The following is a 15,248-nucleotide window of genomic DNA, read 5'->3' on the forward strand; positions in this document are numbered from 1 at the left end:
TATGTGAAAGGCATGAAGTGAGTTACCTCTCACTCCACGGTTTCATTGACATCCTACTCCTAAACTCATTGTTTCAGGTTACTCTTTATAGTTTTTGCTAAAATATCAAAAAGGAAACTGTCTGTTGAACCCATTAAAAGGAGATTAAGTGTACCCTTCCCTAATCTGATAGGAAAGATCCCTGGAAATTGAACCTAGGACCTTTATACTTGGAAACAGTCACAGCCCTTTTAAAATTTTTCTTTTGAGACAATCTCACTGAGTCACTAAGTTGCCAAGCTGGGCTCAAAATTGTAATCTTTCTGTCTCAGCATCCCAGAGTGCTAGAATTACAGGTAATTTACTTTTTAAAGAGAATTCTGGTTAGCAAAAATAATCTTATCCTTCTGAAAATTAGGTAGCCAGATTGACTTAATCATATGGGAGAATTTTTTTATGTGTCAATGAGACTTATAAAGACAATTAGGCATTAAAAACTGATATGACAATTTATTAATTTGAGTATTATTGTTTTAAGCAATGAAACAGAGACAGTAGAAGTCACCTTATTTACTAAGTACACTGATATTCAGAAACTGTTGTAGTGCTTTACATAGTGAAAATAGGTGCAGCCCAAAGAAAGTAAAAACCTCCAACACAGCACATGAAAAGATGGGTCAGTCCTAGGGATAAGGGTATTCTTGCATCTCCAGAAAAAAATGACCACAGTTGTCTTCCTAAACCTATATAATCTACTTATGAATAATGTCACAAAAAGAGTATCATTTGCTTATGGCATCAAGATGGAAGGAGAAAACAGATGTTTCACACTGAGGATGAAATACTCAATATTAAAGTTTATTGCCTAAAATAGATTCTAAAATGGTGATCTAAGGCTGAGGATAAGGAGCAGAAATGTTTATGTAATTTATTATTATATAGAAAATCCATAGGTTTATGCAAATAGATTGATATATGCAAAGATTTCACACAATGAAACCAAAGGTAAGAGATTTAAATCATTTTATTTCTTCTTTGTTTTCTGGTCACTCATGTGTAATAAAAATAAAACACATATCAGTTGCATATTATTTAAGCATCACATAGTTTGAATCTCAAACTCTTGGGTATTTAGAAAGCACTTGGTTTATTAGAATATATTATTTCAGTAGTCATATCTACATTTTATAATCCCATTTATATTATTTGGAAAGAATATATTTCACCTTTAGGATACTATGATTGTTTCTTTCTACCCTTAATAAATATTTTAGAAATCCTGATACAAAGAAGAAAAATATTAAAAGTGTAATATTTGTTTTGATCTCACAGAGGAAAAATGCCTCTTTAGTTACATTCAAAATCCTTGCATTTTCTGTCAAACCTCAACATACTCTGATGTAAGCATGATTAGTCAAACATAAAAAGAAACCAAGATTCAGATACACTAAATAATTTGTCCAAGAACACCCATGACAGAACACGGCAGGTGTGAATCTAACTCTTTAAAGCCAAGGCTTGTTCTTTATGATTCATGTGTTTTCTCACAAAAAGCATGAGAACCCAAACTGTACCTTGTAAAACTTCCATGGCAGTATTTTAAGAGCTGTGCATGGACTTTGTTTTTAGACTTTATTCAGTTTTATAAAATAGGTTTCACTCAGTTGCTCAAATGCTAAAACAACGTTGTCATCTTCATTCTCACATAATTCACGCAAGGAAACACTGTAAATAGAAAACATTATATATTTATATACATATATATTACCTATTTAGTGACATTATAAGAAGAGTTTTCTCTAGGTATGGAGAAAAAAATTAAATCTCATCTGATAATGAAATACTATTAGCAAAATATGAGGAATGATGGTAAGAAACATTTATTCCCAAAAAAAAAGCTGCGCAAAAAAAGAAATGAGAAAAGATAAGACAATTTCCATGCAGTTTGTTACAACAGTATATGAAATGCCATCAAATTCCATGTTTCTTGACTCCACCTCCCTTTCAATAGTGTAGCGTGAATCAAATTCCTTTTCTTTTCTGTATACATCTCTTATGAAGTCATTTTGTGCTTTTTCTGTTGAGGTGTCCAGGACATACTGAAACCCAGTTACCCCTATAAAGTAGTAAATCATTCATTGCTTTGCCTTAGATGTGTAAGAAATTTGAAAATCTTGGATAATATAAGCAAAATAATAACTGTCTCAAGATACCTCCATCCTAATCCTCATAAATTTATGGATTTGTTTCTGACTATTATAATTTATGAAACTGTTATACAAGGCAAAGAGAAATGGCAGCAAGAATGCAGATGAAAATAAAGGTTGCTAATATGAACCTTGATTATCTAGATAGGTGTAATGCAATCACAAAGGTGTGTGTAAGTGGAAGACGGACACAGGAGAGAGTTAATGTCACAGTAGTGCAATGTGAGATAATGCTAACAACTGCTAGATTTGAAAAGAGAAAGGAGATTCAAACCAAAGAATGCCAACAATTTCAAAAAGTTGCCAAAGTCAACAAAACAGGCTGTCCCCTAGAACCTCCAGAAAGGAATGAAGCACTGGTTACAGCCTAATTTTACTGAGACATTTTTCAGATTTTCCACCTATAACCTGTAAGAAAATAAATTTGTGGTCTGGGGATTTAGCTCAGTGGTTCCGGTGCCTGCCTCGAAAGCACGAGGACCTGAGTTCGATCCCTGGTACCAAAAAAAAAGAAAAAAGAAAATAAATTTGTATGTGCTATACCTTTAAGTTTGTTGTAATTTATTACAGCAGCATTAAGAAACTGATAGGTAAAAGGAAAGAGAGGAAAAAATACACAAATCACCATTGCACCTGGGCTTATCAAGGACTGAAAACAATCCGAGTCTGACATCTCATAAGCCTGTCATTGTTTGTACCTGCCTGCTTGCCACTGGAATTACTGTTGTTTTTTTTTTTCCCAGAGTAATATGATTTAGATCTAAAATGTCCCCCAAGGGTCTCATGTATTGAGAGGTGGGGTTTTATGGTAGGTGACCAGATCATGCAGGTGCTGTGAGGTAGACTGTTTTTGGAGGGGTGGATCACAGAGGGGTGTGGCCTGGAAGAGTGTATCCATGTCCCCTACTCCTCCTTTCTCTCTACTTTCTGGCTGTCACAAGGTGAGCAGCTGTCCCTCATCCTGCCATATGCCCTTCCACCATGCCGTTTCTCCCTTGAGCCTGGCAACCATGGACTAAAACTCCAAAACTGTGAGCCAAACTAAACCTCTCCTCCTTTAATTTGTTGTCTTGGTGCTATGTTTCAGTGACAGAAGAGCTGATTAATATATCTAGTATTGTACTGACCTACCACCAAGAATGATTAGATTTGTAGCTCCAATAATTAATTTTTCCTCAGTTACAGGTCTATAATTATGACTACTTGACATTTCCTCCTGAAGGATGCCTCACAGCTATCCTGTGACATGCATAAATTCTAACTCACTAGTTTTGGTTCTTATCACCAATTGTCGTCATCACTCTATAACTCTTATGTATCATTAACTAAAATAGAAAATTGAATAATCTTCAGTAACTACATGAAATTCATTATCAATTTCTTTTAATTTACCTCATAAATATTTCTCTAACTACTCTTCTGCATTATTAATTCCATTTCCTTCAGACCTTACTCTCTCTCTCTCTCATCTGCATCACTGTTACAGTCTTTTATAGTCTTATACATCTCTGCCACATCTATAAACCCTAGACCCATGCCACATTCATGCTTATGCACTACCTATACAATTCTCAAAACATCAATCCCCAAATCCATGATGTGACAGTGAAGGCCTTGTATAATACCGACCCAAATTCCCTTGTTTATAAGTAATTCAGCATCTTCTTCTATCCTTATCACAACTCCCATATTCTATCTCACCATAGTAAGCTGAAAGCCTACCCTTTGCATAAGACACCATTTTTTATTTCTGTACTTTTGATAGTACTGTTTTGTCTGGACCATGCTCACAGACTTAGTTAAAAGCTTTACTTTATGTGAAAGCCTTTGTCTGAGTCCAAGTAGAGCTAGTCAGTTCTTTTCTGCCAACATAGCCCTTACTATGTTTGTAATGTTCAAAGGTCTGTTTCCTTTACTAGATAGCAAGTTTTTTTTTAAGAGGGGTCAATTTAACATGCTTTATACTCACATTCTTAAAAGTGTGTCAAACAAGTAATACTTCAATACTTATTACCTGAATGCATGAATGAATTGTCTTCCTAAGCTATACTTTGGATAAAGCTTCAAAGTAGTTGCAGTTTCTTGGGCTTCTCTGGAGTTTATAACCTGGGTATCTATGAACCACTCAAGGAGTCACTAGAGTTCTTCACAATAGACAAAGCTGTAACTTCTGCTTTAGCACCACAAAACATCCACTGCTTATATAAAAAGTTCAAGCAGACCTTATTCATCTTAGATCAAAGACCATGGCCTGATCAGCAAAAACACAAACTGAAAGTGTAAATAAGGACTAAAAGGTAAAATAGATAATGTGTAGCAGTAAGAACAGGGGCAAAGTGGAAGGGAATGTGGGAAGGGTAGGGGAAAGGAAAGAAGGGAATGGAATTAATATGAGAAACTGAAAAAAAAAAAGGAAACAAAGTCTTTCTAAATAGGGAGAGGTGGAGGGGTTGAAAGGAGGGCAGGGGAATGGGGAAAAAAAATAAGAACCAAGATATATTATGTAAAGGTGCAAATTCCCAATGATGAATGTCATTATATTGTATTCCTAAAATGTACCAATAAAATTAATAATATTAAAAAACAATACCAGAAGCAATTGTGACAAATTAAATACATGTACAAATAAATGATCAAACAATGGTACCCCTGTAGAGTAGTAGAATGAAGCAGATTGGAAGCCAAAGGCAGATGATAATTTAATGAGGCAATATTAAATGTCCAATGGAACCAAAGGACAGGGATGTCTGAATGAATTTTGATATTATTTGAGTTTATACTGGGCTCTGATAAAGGTGAGAATAAGTAGCCAATGAGATACCAGGTTGAAATGAATCCTGAAAAAATACCACTCATTCAAGCAACACATTCAAGCAACACATTCAAGCACATCTAAGAGAATGTATGGATTCCTGATAGATCACCAAGGAGCCCTTTCATGTCATGGATCTGACATACACTGTTTGTGACAGATGAGAATAGTAAGTTGTAGGGTATCGGAGTCTGCCAGACTACCTGGCTGAGGATACAGTGGAGGACAAAAGAATAATATGAGAGACAAAGGTTTGTATAAATGTGGGGAGGGGAGCAGGACCTGATCTTAGCTCTTCCTAGGCAAGACCAAGAAGTCTAGACTTGTCAGTATTTATCGATTACACAACGTAGCAGGGGCTGTAAAGGCAGATGTAAGGAACAGTGGGACCATGACTCTGATGAAAGCCAGGCTTGTATAAAGGAAGGAATGATGCATTCCCGTAAAGGACAGGTCCTAATGAATGAGTAGCCTGTGCTATCTTTAGCTAACATTTGATCTGGGAGAATGGCTGCACAAGAGTGATAAATCCTCAGCTGTAGTGTTTACCTTGCTAGAGAGGCTCCATAAATTCACTGACCATTGAGATCTCAATTGTGGCTGTTGGCATAGGGAGTTCTGTTTGCATGTGCCAGCAAAAGGCTCATCTAGCAAGTTACAAGGGTCTCGGACAGATTCATAATTTAATCAGTAGCCAATTTATAAGCCAATTCAATAATATTTTATAGTGTGTCCAGTGCAGTTTCAAGCTGGCCTCCTACGGTGGAGCCAATGAAGCTTTGGAATATTGCTGCCTGTTGGTACATGGTGCCTGGGGATGAGACTGCCAACTCCATGGAACTTAATCTCAAATGGACATTGGAACTAATTCTACTACAGGAAGCACATGGCAATGTGTTACAGGGAAGTTCTGCAAGTGGAACTACCTAGCACTAAGAGGCTCAAAGGCACTTTCCTGTACCTTACTTATAGAAAGAGCTCAATATTTTTGATTCATAGCTAAATTATTTAAAAATATAAAATCAATATTTAAATATATAACATACCTGATAGATTTAATAGTGAGTGCAAAATCTTTCAATAAATCATAAGCTGCCCCCATATGTATCCTAAACAACAAATTAAAAATTTGAAAATTAATTGCACAAAAACATTATTTACTAATGCAATAGTTACACTATTCACCATAATGGGTCTGATTTAAAAACTCAAAATGCTTGACATTTCTGAAGTGTGTCAGAGTTTCAAACACATTTTAATCATGATTATTCAAAATTATATGTAAACACATATTGAATTCCTGTGTTAATGTGGCCATTACACATCTATGTACTCAATACCTGGACCAATTTCTGCATTCAAGGTAGACCTAAGAGGATTTACTTCAGCTTAACTTTTGAAAACAGTTTCTCTGTCAAAGAACTAAAGCAATTGTCATATAGTCAGTCCTCAGACATACACATGACATTCTTTACATAATGCCTATCAGCATAGGATTGCCATTATTTTCATTCATTAATAATAAATAAACCAATTAGCAAAAAGTAAAGTGTATCTGCAAGTATCTGAAAATATCTACATCTTTAGGTTATACCTTTATGCAAAGTAAGCTGCTCTAAATACCAAGATTTTGTTGGTCAGCCACAAACAAAAATCATATAGGATTTGTCCTTGTCTCTGGCCATTAGGAAGAAAAAAGAAACTATGATATGTTTAGCATGATTAACATATATGTACAACTGTAAAAAGATTTTTTTCTGTAAAATTCATCTATGAGAGAGAGAGAGAACATACCCATTATCCTGCATTAATCCTACCAAGGAACCATGTTTGTAGAAGTCCAGTGCATAAGCATTAAGTGGCATTCTTCTTCCTTGACTATCAAATCTTTTCGGCCACAGTACAGGAGCTTGAGTATGGTTGATACCAAGTGTGCGCAGAATGAACTGAAGAAATAGAATTGTTAGTTAATGTTATTTATGCATAGAGAAAGTTTATGTTTCTTACATTGAGCTTTTAATTTACTTTCTTTAATCAATGCTTGTCAATCACACAGTTCATCATTAAAAGGAGGTGTTTTTATCACACACAAGGTGGTGTCATTCTCAGTAAGGTTGGAGAGTGGCTTAGCTCCACCTGTAAGAATTACTGCCTCCACATCACTCTGAAAGGAAATTGAACCATCTGACCACTAGAATACAGCAAGACAGATTAGGAAAGAAAACTCATTTAAAGTTTTAACATTATTCTTATTGGTGCAGGGAATGCCTTTGCAAATAAGGTAAGAGAGAGCTTGAGACATACATGCCACATGAGAAGTATTCACTTAAACAAATCTAATGATCTTTAGAACCCATTAGCAGAATAAAAAAGGGGAGGGGAGGAAGGAAGAGAAGACAATCAAAATACAAGCAAATACAAAATTATCTGTCTGCTCGTTTTTGCAAATTATATCTTATTGGGTCAACAGGACCTCTAGTATACTGCTAGAGAGATGATAAACAGGTCCAACTATTTTCAGAAGTGAGATGGTAATAGCTTGAAAAGTTGAATATTTCTTTGCTCTGATAACTAGAAAATCGCTTTTTAACCAAGAAAATGTATAATCCCCCTCAAAAAAAAATCTGTCCCACATGGGCATAACACATTCATAGTAATCTTATTTGTATACTAAATACTGGAAACAGGCAAAACACTTATTAACAAAAGACAGAGCAACAAGTTGTTTCCCACTACAGAGTATTATGAAGTAGTAAGAAAAGTTTTTTAAAAAGGTTCGTGTACAGGGACAAGCACCCAATGATAAATGTAAACGTATTGTATACCTAAAATGTACCAATAAAAGAACTTAAGGAAAAAGAAAAGGTTCGTGTCATAACATTGATCATCTTAAAAGACTAATAATTAGTGCAAATGGAAACCTACTTTTAAGAGTTGACAGAAAGTATTCCTTTAATTTATTTCTATAAAATTTTTAAAAACATATAAGTGGTTTTGTAATATGAAGTTTTTAAAAAGTAGAATGAAATATGACATATAGAGGACTTGAGGATAGGGAAGAAAGTACACAAGGAATAAAATAGAGGATGAACCCATCAATCTTGGCCTCATGGAGTGTTCATGATAGTCATTATAATTACAGTTATTATAGTTATTATTATTATAGTTATTTTCCTTGTACTTTATTTACATCGCATCTAAAAATAATAATAAAAATAAATAATAAATAACTAATAAAATAAAATAATAAATAATAATAGAAATAAGTATGCTTGTTTAGTATAATATTAAACCATAATCAAAATGAAAGCAAATGAATTTTTAAGATTGCAATTTACACTGGTCAATTTGTATGAAGTGAGTTGGGTAAGTTACCATGATGCAATATTCTATAATTCGCCTGTTTGAGATGCTTCTGAACAGAAGAAATAGAATGTAGCCCTTTCTATAGAACTCCATCAGTAACAGCTATGAGTCTGGACGTGTTCATGCCCTGTACTTTAGGCATCACTCCTATTTGATGGTGATTGTGTGGCAATGTGACATAACCTATCCTGTTATAATTGCATCAGTGCCCTTCCAAAACCTCAGAGACAAGCCTGCATATGGAAAGAAAACAAAAATCATGTGGCAAATACTTTCCAACAATTGATTAAATTGTATAAAAATAGAAAAGGAGAAGAAGACCCATTATTGGAGCATAGAGGGAGCAGCATTCACAGAGCACTCCATGGTACACACCAAGGCCAGTCAGAGTGTGGTTAAATGAGGCAATAGAGCTGCCAACCACAGGAACATATGCTGAACAGGATGGCAATTAGGTGAAATACAGAAAATGGAAACTCAGAATAAGAACCTAAGCTATAAGCTTAGATGTTCAACGAGCACAAGTCTGGAGAAACTACTGTTTTATCCATATGGTTTCCTTGTCACTGGAGCATGTACCCTCTGGCATGTTCAGCAAACTGACTCCACTAGTGCACATTCCTGCTCATGTTTGGGGACTTAGCCATCCAGGGCAATGCACAAAACTCTCAGGGACAGAAGGCAACGCGATAGCCACAGCAGGGCCTGAGCTCTAGAAGCCAGGGCTCCCCAGCCTCTACAGTTCCCTTGCCAGGATACAGTCCAGGATCTGTGATTACAACAGTACCCAGAATCCCAGTCCATGTGCATGGAGTGCAGCCCAGGTCCAGACACCCACCTCCCCTGTGAAATGCTAAAAACTTTCCAGGGAAAAAGGTACGGTGAGAAGGGGGAAATTATAGCTAAGCACTTGTGCTGGATGCCGTTACCCATACTGCAGCAGAGGTACAGATTCCTGCTTCTCTGACACTGGGCATGGGGAGACACAAGAGCTAAAGATAAGTTTAAAGGTCTGGGGAGGAGACAGACTGCCTGCACTAAGTGAAGAACTCCCCCTCCCAGCTGGAGACTACTGAAACCACACAACGCTGAGCCAGGGATGGTGTGAGAAGAGAAGAAGGGAGCAGTTGGGATCACCACAGTTGGTAGAGAACCCAGAGCTAACACTCACTGGAGGGAGCAGAGGAAATGCCCCACCCAGGATTCAGAGGCTCCAGAACACAATGGGAATTGCATGGAGAGCTGACTCTACCTCCAAAGGTGCATAGGACAAAGTGTGAGACAGACCTCAGTGATCGGTCTGCATTCTCAGACTCCCTCACTCCCAAGGTGTTGCTGTGGAGCTTGCATGTGTATACAAATGTGTATGGGTGTGGATTAATGTTTAAATGTCTGCAGAGATTTATATAGACATGTTGAGATCCCCCTCATTAAAGGTTGCTTCTTGAATCTTACAAGGTTGGATTTCTACAGGTGGAGATACAGGATTCACTGGTTCCAAGGTCTGCAAACCCTCTCCTGCTTAATATTTCCTGCTCTTTTCTTTTTCTCTGGTCCCTCGCATGACCTTTCAAACCTCTTCTCTCTCCCCCTCCAGTCTAGGAAAGAAGATAATGCTATCAAAATCTATATTCTCATTTTGCCTCCTCCTTTTGGTTTTAATTTTATGGTAGTCTGTTTTATCTATTTCCCCTTTTTGCTTTTTTCTTCTCATTCTCAGCCTACACTTTATCATTACTATTCCTTCACCTTCTTTGGTTACTGAATGAGTTAAAAAAATCTCAAAGCAAATTTTAAAGTAAATACTGATAATATGATTGTTTCTGTGAAAAAGTCTAATACTGACATCAATTTTTCTCTCCAAGCAAAGCAATGACAGAGACTGACCCCAGCCCTTTAAGAAGGTGTAATAGATGTCTGCACACTGACACAAACCCAAACCAAGGGGAACACCACAAGGAAAAATGCACCTTTAAAAGAGACATGTACTGTAGTTGCAGAGCTTTTGTCCCAGCTGATGCAAATCATCCAACACAAAACCATAAGAATCATGAGCAAGCAAGGCAGCAAAACCAAACAATGGCAACAAAAAAAGAAAAAAACTACAAGCCAATATTTCTAATGAATATAAATTCAGGAATTACCAATAAGATACTTACAAACAGAACACAGCAAAACAACAAAAGAACATACATCATGATCAAGTCAGCTTCATACCAAGAATGCAATAAAAGAAATAAATAAATGCAATACACCACATTTAGAAGTAAGTATAAAAATCACAGGATCATCTCAATAGAGGTGGAAAAATCCTTTGACAAAACTCAACATCTATTCATGATAAAAGTCTTGATGAAAATAGTTTAGAAGGACCTCATGTGAAACTCACAAGCCATATATAACAAGCCCACACCCAACATCATACTAAGTGGGGAGAAATTGAAAGTACTTCTTGTAAAATTGAATGAGACAAGCGTGTCCACTCTTACCACTCCTCTTTAATACCATACTTGACATGTTTGCCAGACCAGCCAGGTAAGAGAAGAAAAAATATATATATAGGAATGGAAAAAGTCAAACTATCTTAATTGCAGGTGATGAGACCAAAAAACAAATCACAGAAGACTCTTAGAACTAAAATTAAGCAAAGTGGCAGGATACAACATCAACACAAGGAAATCAATAGTATTGCTGTACTATTGTACCAATAATGAATCCACCAAGAAAGAAATTGGGAAAACAATTACATTTATAGTAGCTTCAAAGCAATTAAATATCTAGGGATCAACCTCACCAACGAGATAAATGAACTCTAAAATGAAAAATCAATACCCTGAAGAAAGAGATTAAAGAGGACCTTAGAAAATGGAAAATAATCCCTTGTTCTTTGATAGACTTAATATCATTAAAATTGTCATAGTACCAAAATGGTATATAGATTTAATGCAATTCTTATCAAAATAACAACAACATTCTTCACAGAACTAGAAAAACAATTTAAAAATTTATGTGGAACAAGAAAAAAACAAAAATAGACAAAGCAAACTGAGTAACAAGAGTAAAACAGGAGGCATTACAATTCCAGACTTAAACTTATAACATAAAGCTCTAGTAATAAAGGCAGCATAGTATTGGCAAAAAAAATATAGAAATATAGAACAATGGAATAGAATAAAAGACACAGGAACAAAATCTGATCTCTTACAAAAGGGGTAAAAAGCCTATGCTGGAGAAAAGATGGTGCAGGGAGGACTAGTTGTACATACGGAGAAAAATGAAACTGGTCACATTATCTCTCACCTTGTACTAAAATCAAATTAAAATGCATCAAAGGTCTACATATAAAAACAGAAACACTGAAACTCCTGGAAGATAAAACAGGGATAACACCGTAGACACAGGCATAGGGAAGGACATCATGAACAAAAATAGCACAAGAAATAATACCAAGAATTAACAATAAGATTGTGTCAACTTAAGAATCTTCTGCACAGCAAAGGAAACAACCTACAGAGTGAAGGGACAACCCACAAAATGAAAAAAGAAATTTTCCAGGTACTGCTCTGATAGAGGACTAATATCTAAAGTACATAAAGAACTCAAAAACTATTAGACTCCAAAAGAAAAATGACCCAAGAAAAATTTTCAAAGTAAATAGACACTTCTCAAAAGAACAAGAATAAATGGACAATAAGTATGTGAAAAAAATGTTCAGTAGTTTTAGCCTTTAGGGAAATGCAAATCAAAGTAATCTGAGATTCCATCTTATGCAAATAATCACTATTAAAGACTCAAAAATAACAAATGATGAAGTTGTAGGGGAAGAGAAACATTTCTACACTGTTGGTATGACTGTAAACTAGTACAACCACTATGGAAATCAGTTTGAAGATTCACCAAAAAAATAAAAGTGGAAATTCCATTCTACCCAGCAATACCTTTCCTGAGAGTTACCCTGACAGTTAAAGTTATCATACTATAGTGATACATGACTACCCATTTTTATAGCACTGCAACTCACAATAGATAGACTAGAGAAACAGCTTAGATACCCATCAACCAAGCAATAGAAAAAGAAAATTCAGTATTATTCAGCTATAAAAGAAGGATGAATTTGAGTTATTTGTAGGGAAACAGATGGGACCATAAGGTTAAGTGAAATAAGTCAGACACAAAGGTTAAATAGCACTTGGTTTATCTTATTTGTGTAATCTAAAAATACAAATAAATTAAAGAGTAAAATGAGGACATGGTAGGAAATAATGAGGTATCCTTTTGGAAATGGGAAAAGGGATCAGGCAAAGAAGTGGAAAAAGAGAAATTACATTGGTTAGTAGTTAATATGTCTTTTCTTCAATGTAGTTACAGATCTCTTATGTAATAAGTTATTATTTGTACTCATCCATGTAAACTACAGGAAACAAACTTTTCTAAAATTATTACTCATCAAGCTAACATGCAATCCTTTATAATTTGTATGCCAGAATTCAAAATTCATCAAAAGAATTGTTACAAGATACCCCTCAGACAGAAGGAAAGCTGTGGAGATCTATGTATAAACCCCATTCTTCACTTACATCACTTGAAATATCTGGTTGAAGCAAAGCATCGTCAAAGTTCCCAGAGAGACAAGCAAATGGTGAAATTGCTACTCTTCCTTCTTTGCAGCTCATCAAGTGAGATACAAGTTGGGAGTCTTCACATTCTTTACCTGTGAATTCTGACCATAATAAATTGAAATAGATTAGTTTAAAAATCAGTTAACTTGTCAAACCTCATTTACTTGATCTGATGGTGAACTTTTTAGAGTTTTTAATGGTAACAAACAGCCTCCTGGGGCACACATGCCATAGGTTAACCACCAAGGATCTCGACCACTCTATGTGTACAGCCATTTAAGAAACCGCAGCACAATGTCCACTGAGTAACTGAGTAGGCTGTATCACAGAATGGGAGTGGCCCAGTTTGGGTCAGGTACTTTCAATGAATGTTAGCTACTAACCTTAGTATCACTACTTCACTGTAAAAATGTGTTATATTTAATTCCTTTTATCAATAGGAAGAAATATTTAAATTGCATATCTTTTTACAGAGAATAATTGTTGATTGCCACTTTGTCCCCTGATCTCTGAGTCTGGCTTAAAATCTTTCTGGACAGGGTGTTCTAAGTGGTCACTCTTAGTAGGTTTGGAAAAGGCAAATGAGAAGACATGTATTTTCCATTTATGTGTTTTTAAAGCTCCACTCATATATCCAAACTGGGTTCTAGTAGCACAGCCAAAGTTTGGGTCTAGGGAATCGACCTAGGCTCTATGCTGATGAACATTAAATATAATTCCTCTCAAGCAAAACAATGCCAGAATTAGACTCTAGTTTTTCTCAATCTCACAGATCTCTTTACTCCCTTTTCCAGGGTTGACTCAAAGACAGGCTTTAATCAAGACGGTTTATAAATGATATATTTAGCTTCATTTTCCACCACCATTAACTCCCAATAATCAGATGTTTTTCTTTCAAAAGCTGAAGGAAATCCTTTACTCAAAACCAAATTGACATTTGTTAGACTCTAGTCTAATTCTGAGATAAAATATATATCTTCTTCGAAATAAAATATACATCTTTTTCTAAGTACTGGGAAGTGAACTCAAGGCTTCATGCATGACAGAAGAGCCCTCTTCCACTGAACTCCATCCCCAGCCCTGAGATAAAATAGTCTTAGGAAAGATTATTTATTGTTAAATTGTTCTGCAATGGAGCTGAAATATACTCACTGATTTCAGACAATGGGAGTTGATACTCCTGTTTCATATCAGCCAATTTGGACACAAGTAGTAAAATAGAGGCAAAGTCCTTTGTAACTTGCATGTTGTACTCAGCTAAAGCAGCACTGAAATCCTCAGGGAGATCATCAAGGAACACCTAGAGGAAAAATATTTTTCAGAGAAAACTATAGTTTGTTAAAATTAAACCTTTGGAAGAAGAAAAGCAAAGAACCTTCCAGTATAATTCTAAGGTTCTCTATTTATCCAATAAGCCCACTGTTTCTTCATTAGTCTAAAAACTACTTAATTAAACTCTTTTTTTTTAATAGAGCCATACCCTCAAATGACATTAGACTCAAGAATATTTGACAAAATCTAGTGAGATATTTAGAGAGCAAGCAACAATAGAAGGCGCACGTGTATGCCGGGTGTGAAGCTCACTTGGTTGTAAGGGTTTTAAGTAAACCTAACCAGATGCTCTTTCAGCAGAGTGAGCTCCCCATGTTTGTATTCGAGCAAGAGAGTGAGGGTGAGATCATCTCCATCGAAGTAGAATGAAGTGAGCTGTTACTGTTTTCGTGTTGTCATAAGCCTCGGTCTATACCTATAACATCTCTGCCCTAGGTCATGGCTTGCTTGGGATTTCTAAGTATTAAGATGGTGTGTTTCAGTTTTCTCAGGTCCAAATTACATGTGAGCAGTCTCCTCTTTCCTAACCTACATTTTCATCTTTAATTCCTAAATAATTCCAAATAATTCTTAAGCAAAATACAAGTCTATGCATAAAGGTGCACCCAGATCCTTCCTTCTAGCAAGAGTTTTGTTTAATAAATGTCATAATCCTTTGGAAATATTTATCTCTCTTTTAAAGCCTTTTCATATAGCACCCCAAAATTTCACTCAGACCTGTTACTCAGTAAATTTTTGGTGATGAAAACTTGGGTGCTTGCAGTTACTTAAGTATCTTATCTGTAATTTCAGGTCAGTATACTCACTAAGAAATGGATTAAGCATTTTCATTCTCACTACATCTGCATTTGTTAAATCCAATATTCAAACTATATCCCAAACTGGCAAATTCTCTGAGACAAATACTAAGTTTGAGAATTCTATCATACCTTG

General features: G+C 35.6%; 1 protein-coding gene across 3 annotated transcripts in view; it reads right to left on the reverse strand.

Annotated features, from left to right (window-relative positions):
* Positions 1-985: 985 nt before the first annotated feature.
* Positions 986-15,248, reverse strand: part of LOC101702087 (putative ATP-dependent RNA helicase DDX60) — a 100,693-nt gene continuing 86,430 nt past the window's right edge. For all 3 annotated transcript variants that reach the window (XM_087217001.1, XM_087216999.1, XM_087217000.1), the window contains 5 exons: positions 14,136-14,283; positions 12,942-13,084; positions 6,793-6,944; positions 6,045-6,107; positions 986-1,704 (listed from right to left, as the gene is read on the reverse strand). In XM_087217001.1, the coding sequence (XP_087073127.1) occupies positions 1,605-1,704; positions 6,045-6,107; positions 6,793-6,944; positions 12,942-13,084; positions 14,136-14,283 (606 nt within the window). In that variant the 3' untranslated portion in view covers positions 986-1,604. The remainder of the gene's footprint in view (positions 1,705-6,044; positions 6,108-6,792; positions 6,945-12,941; positions 13,085-14,135; positions 14,284-15,248) is intronic.

This window comes from Heterocephalus glaber, unplaced genomic scaffold, assembly GCF_053883595.1.
Source record: "Heterocephalus glaber isolate CG9 unplaced genomic scaffold, H.glaber_assembly_v1.0 deba00001461, whole genome shotgun sequence".
Taxonomy (NCBI): Eukaryota; Metazoa; Chordata; class Mammalia; order Rodentia; family Bathyergidae; genus Heterocephalus; species Heterocephalus glaber.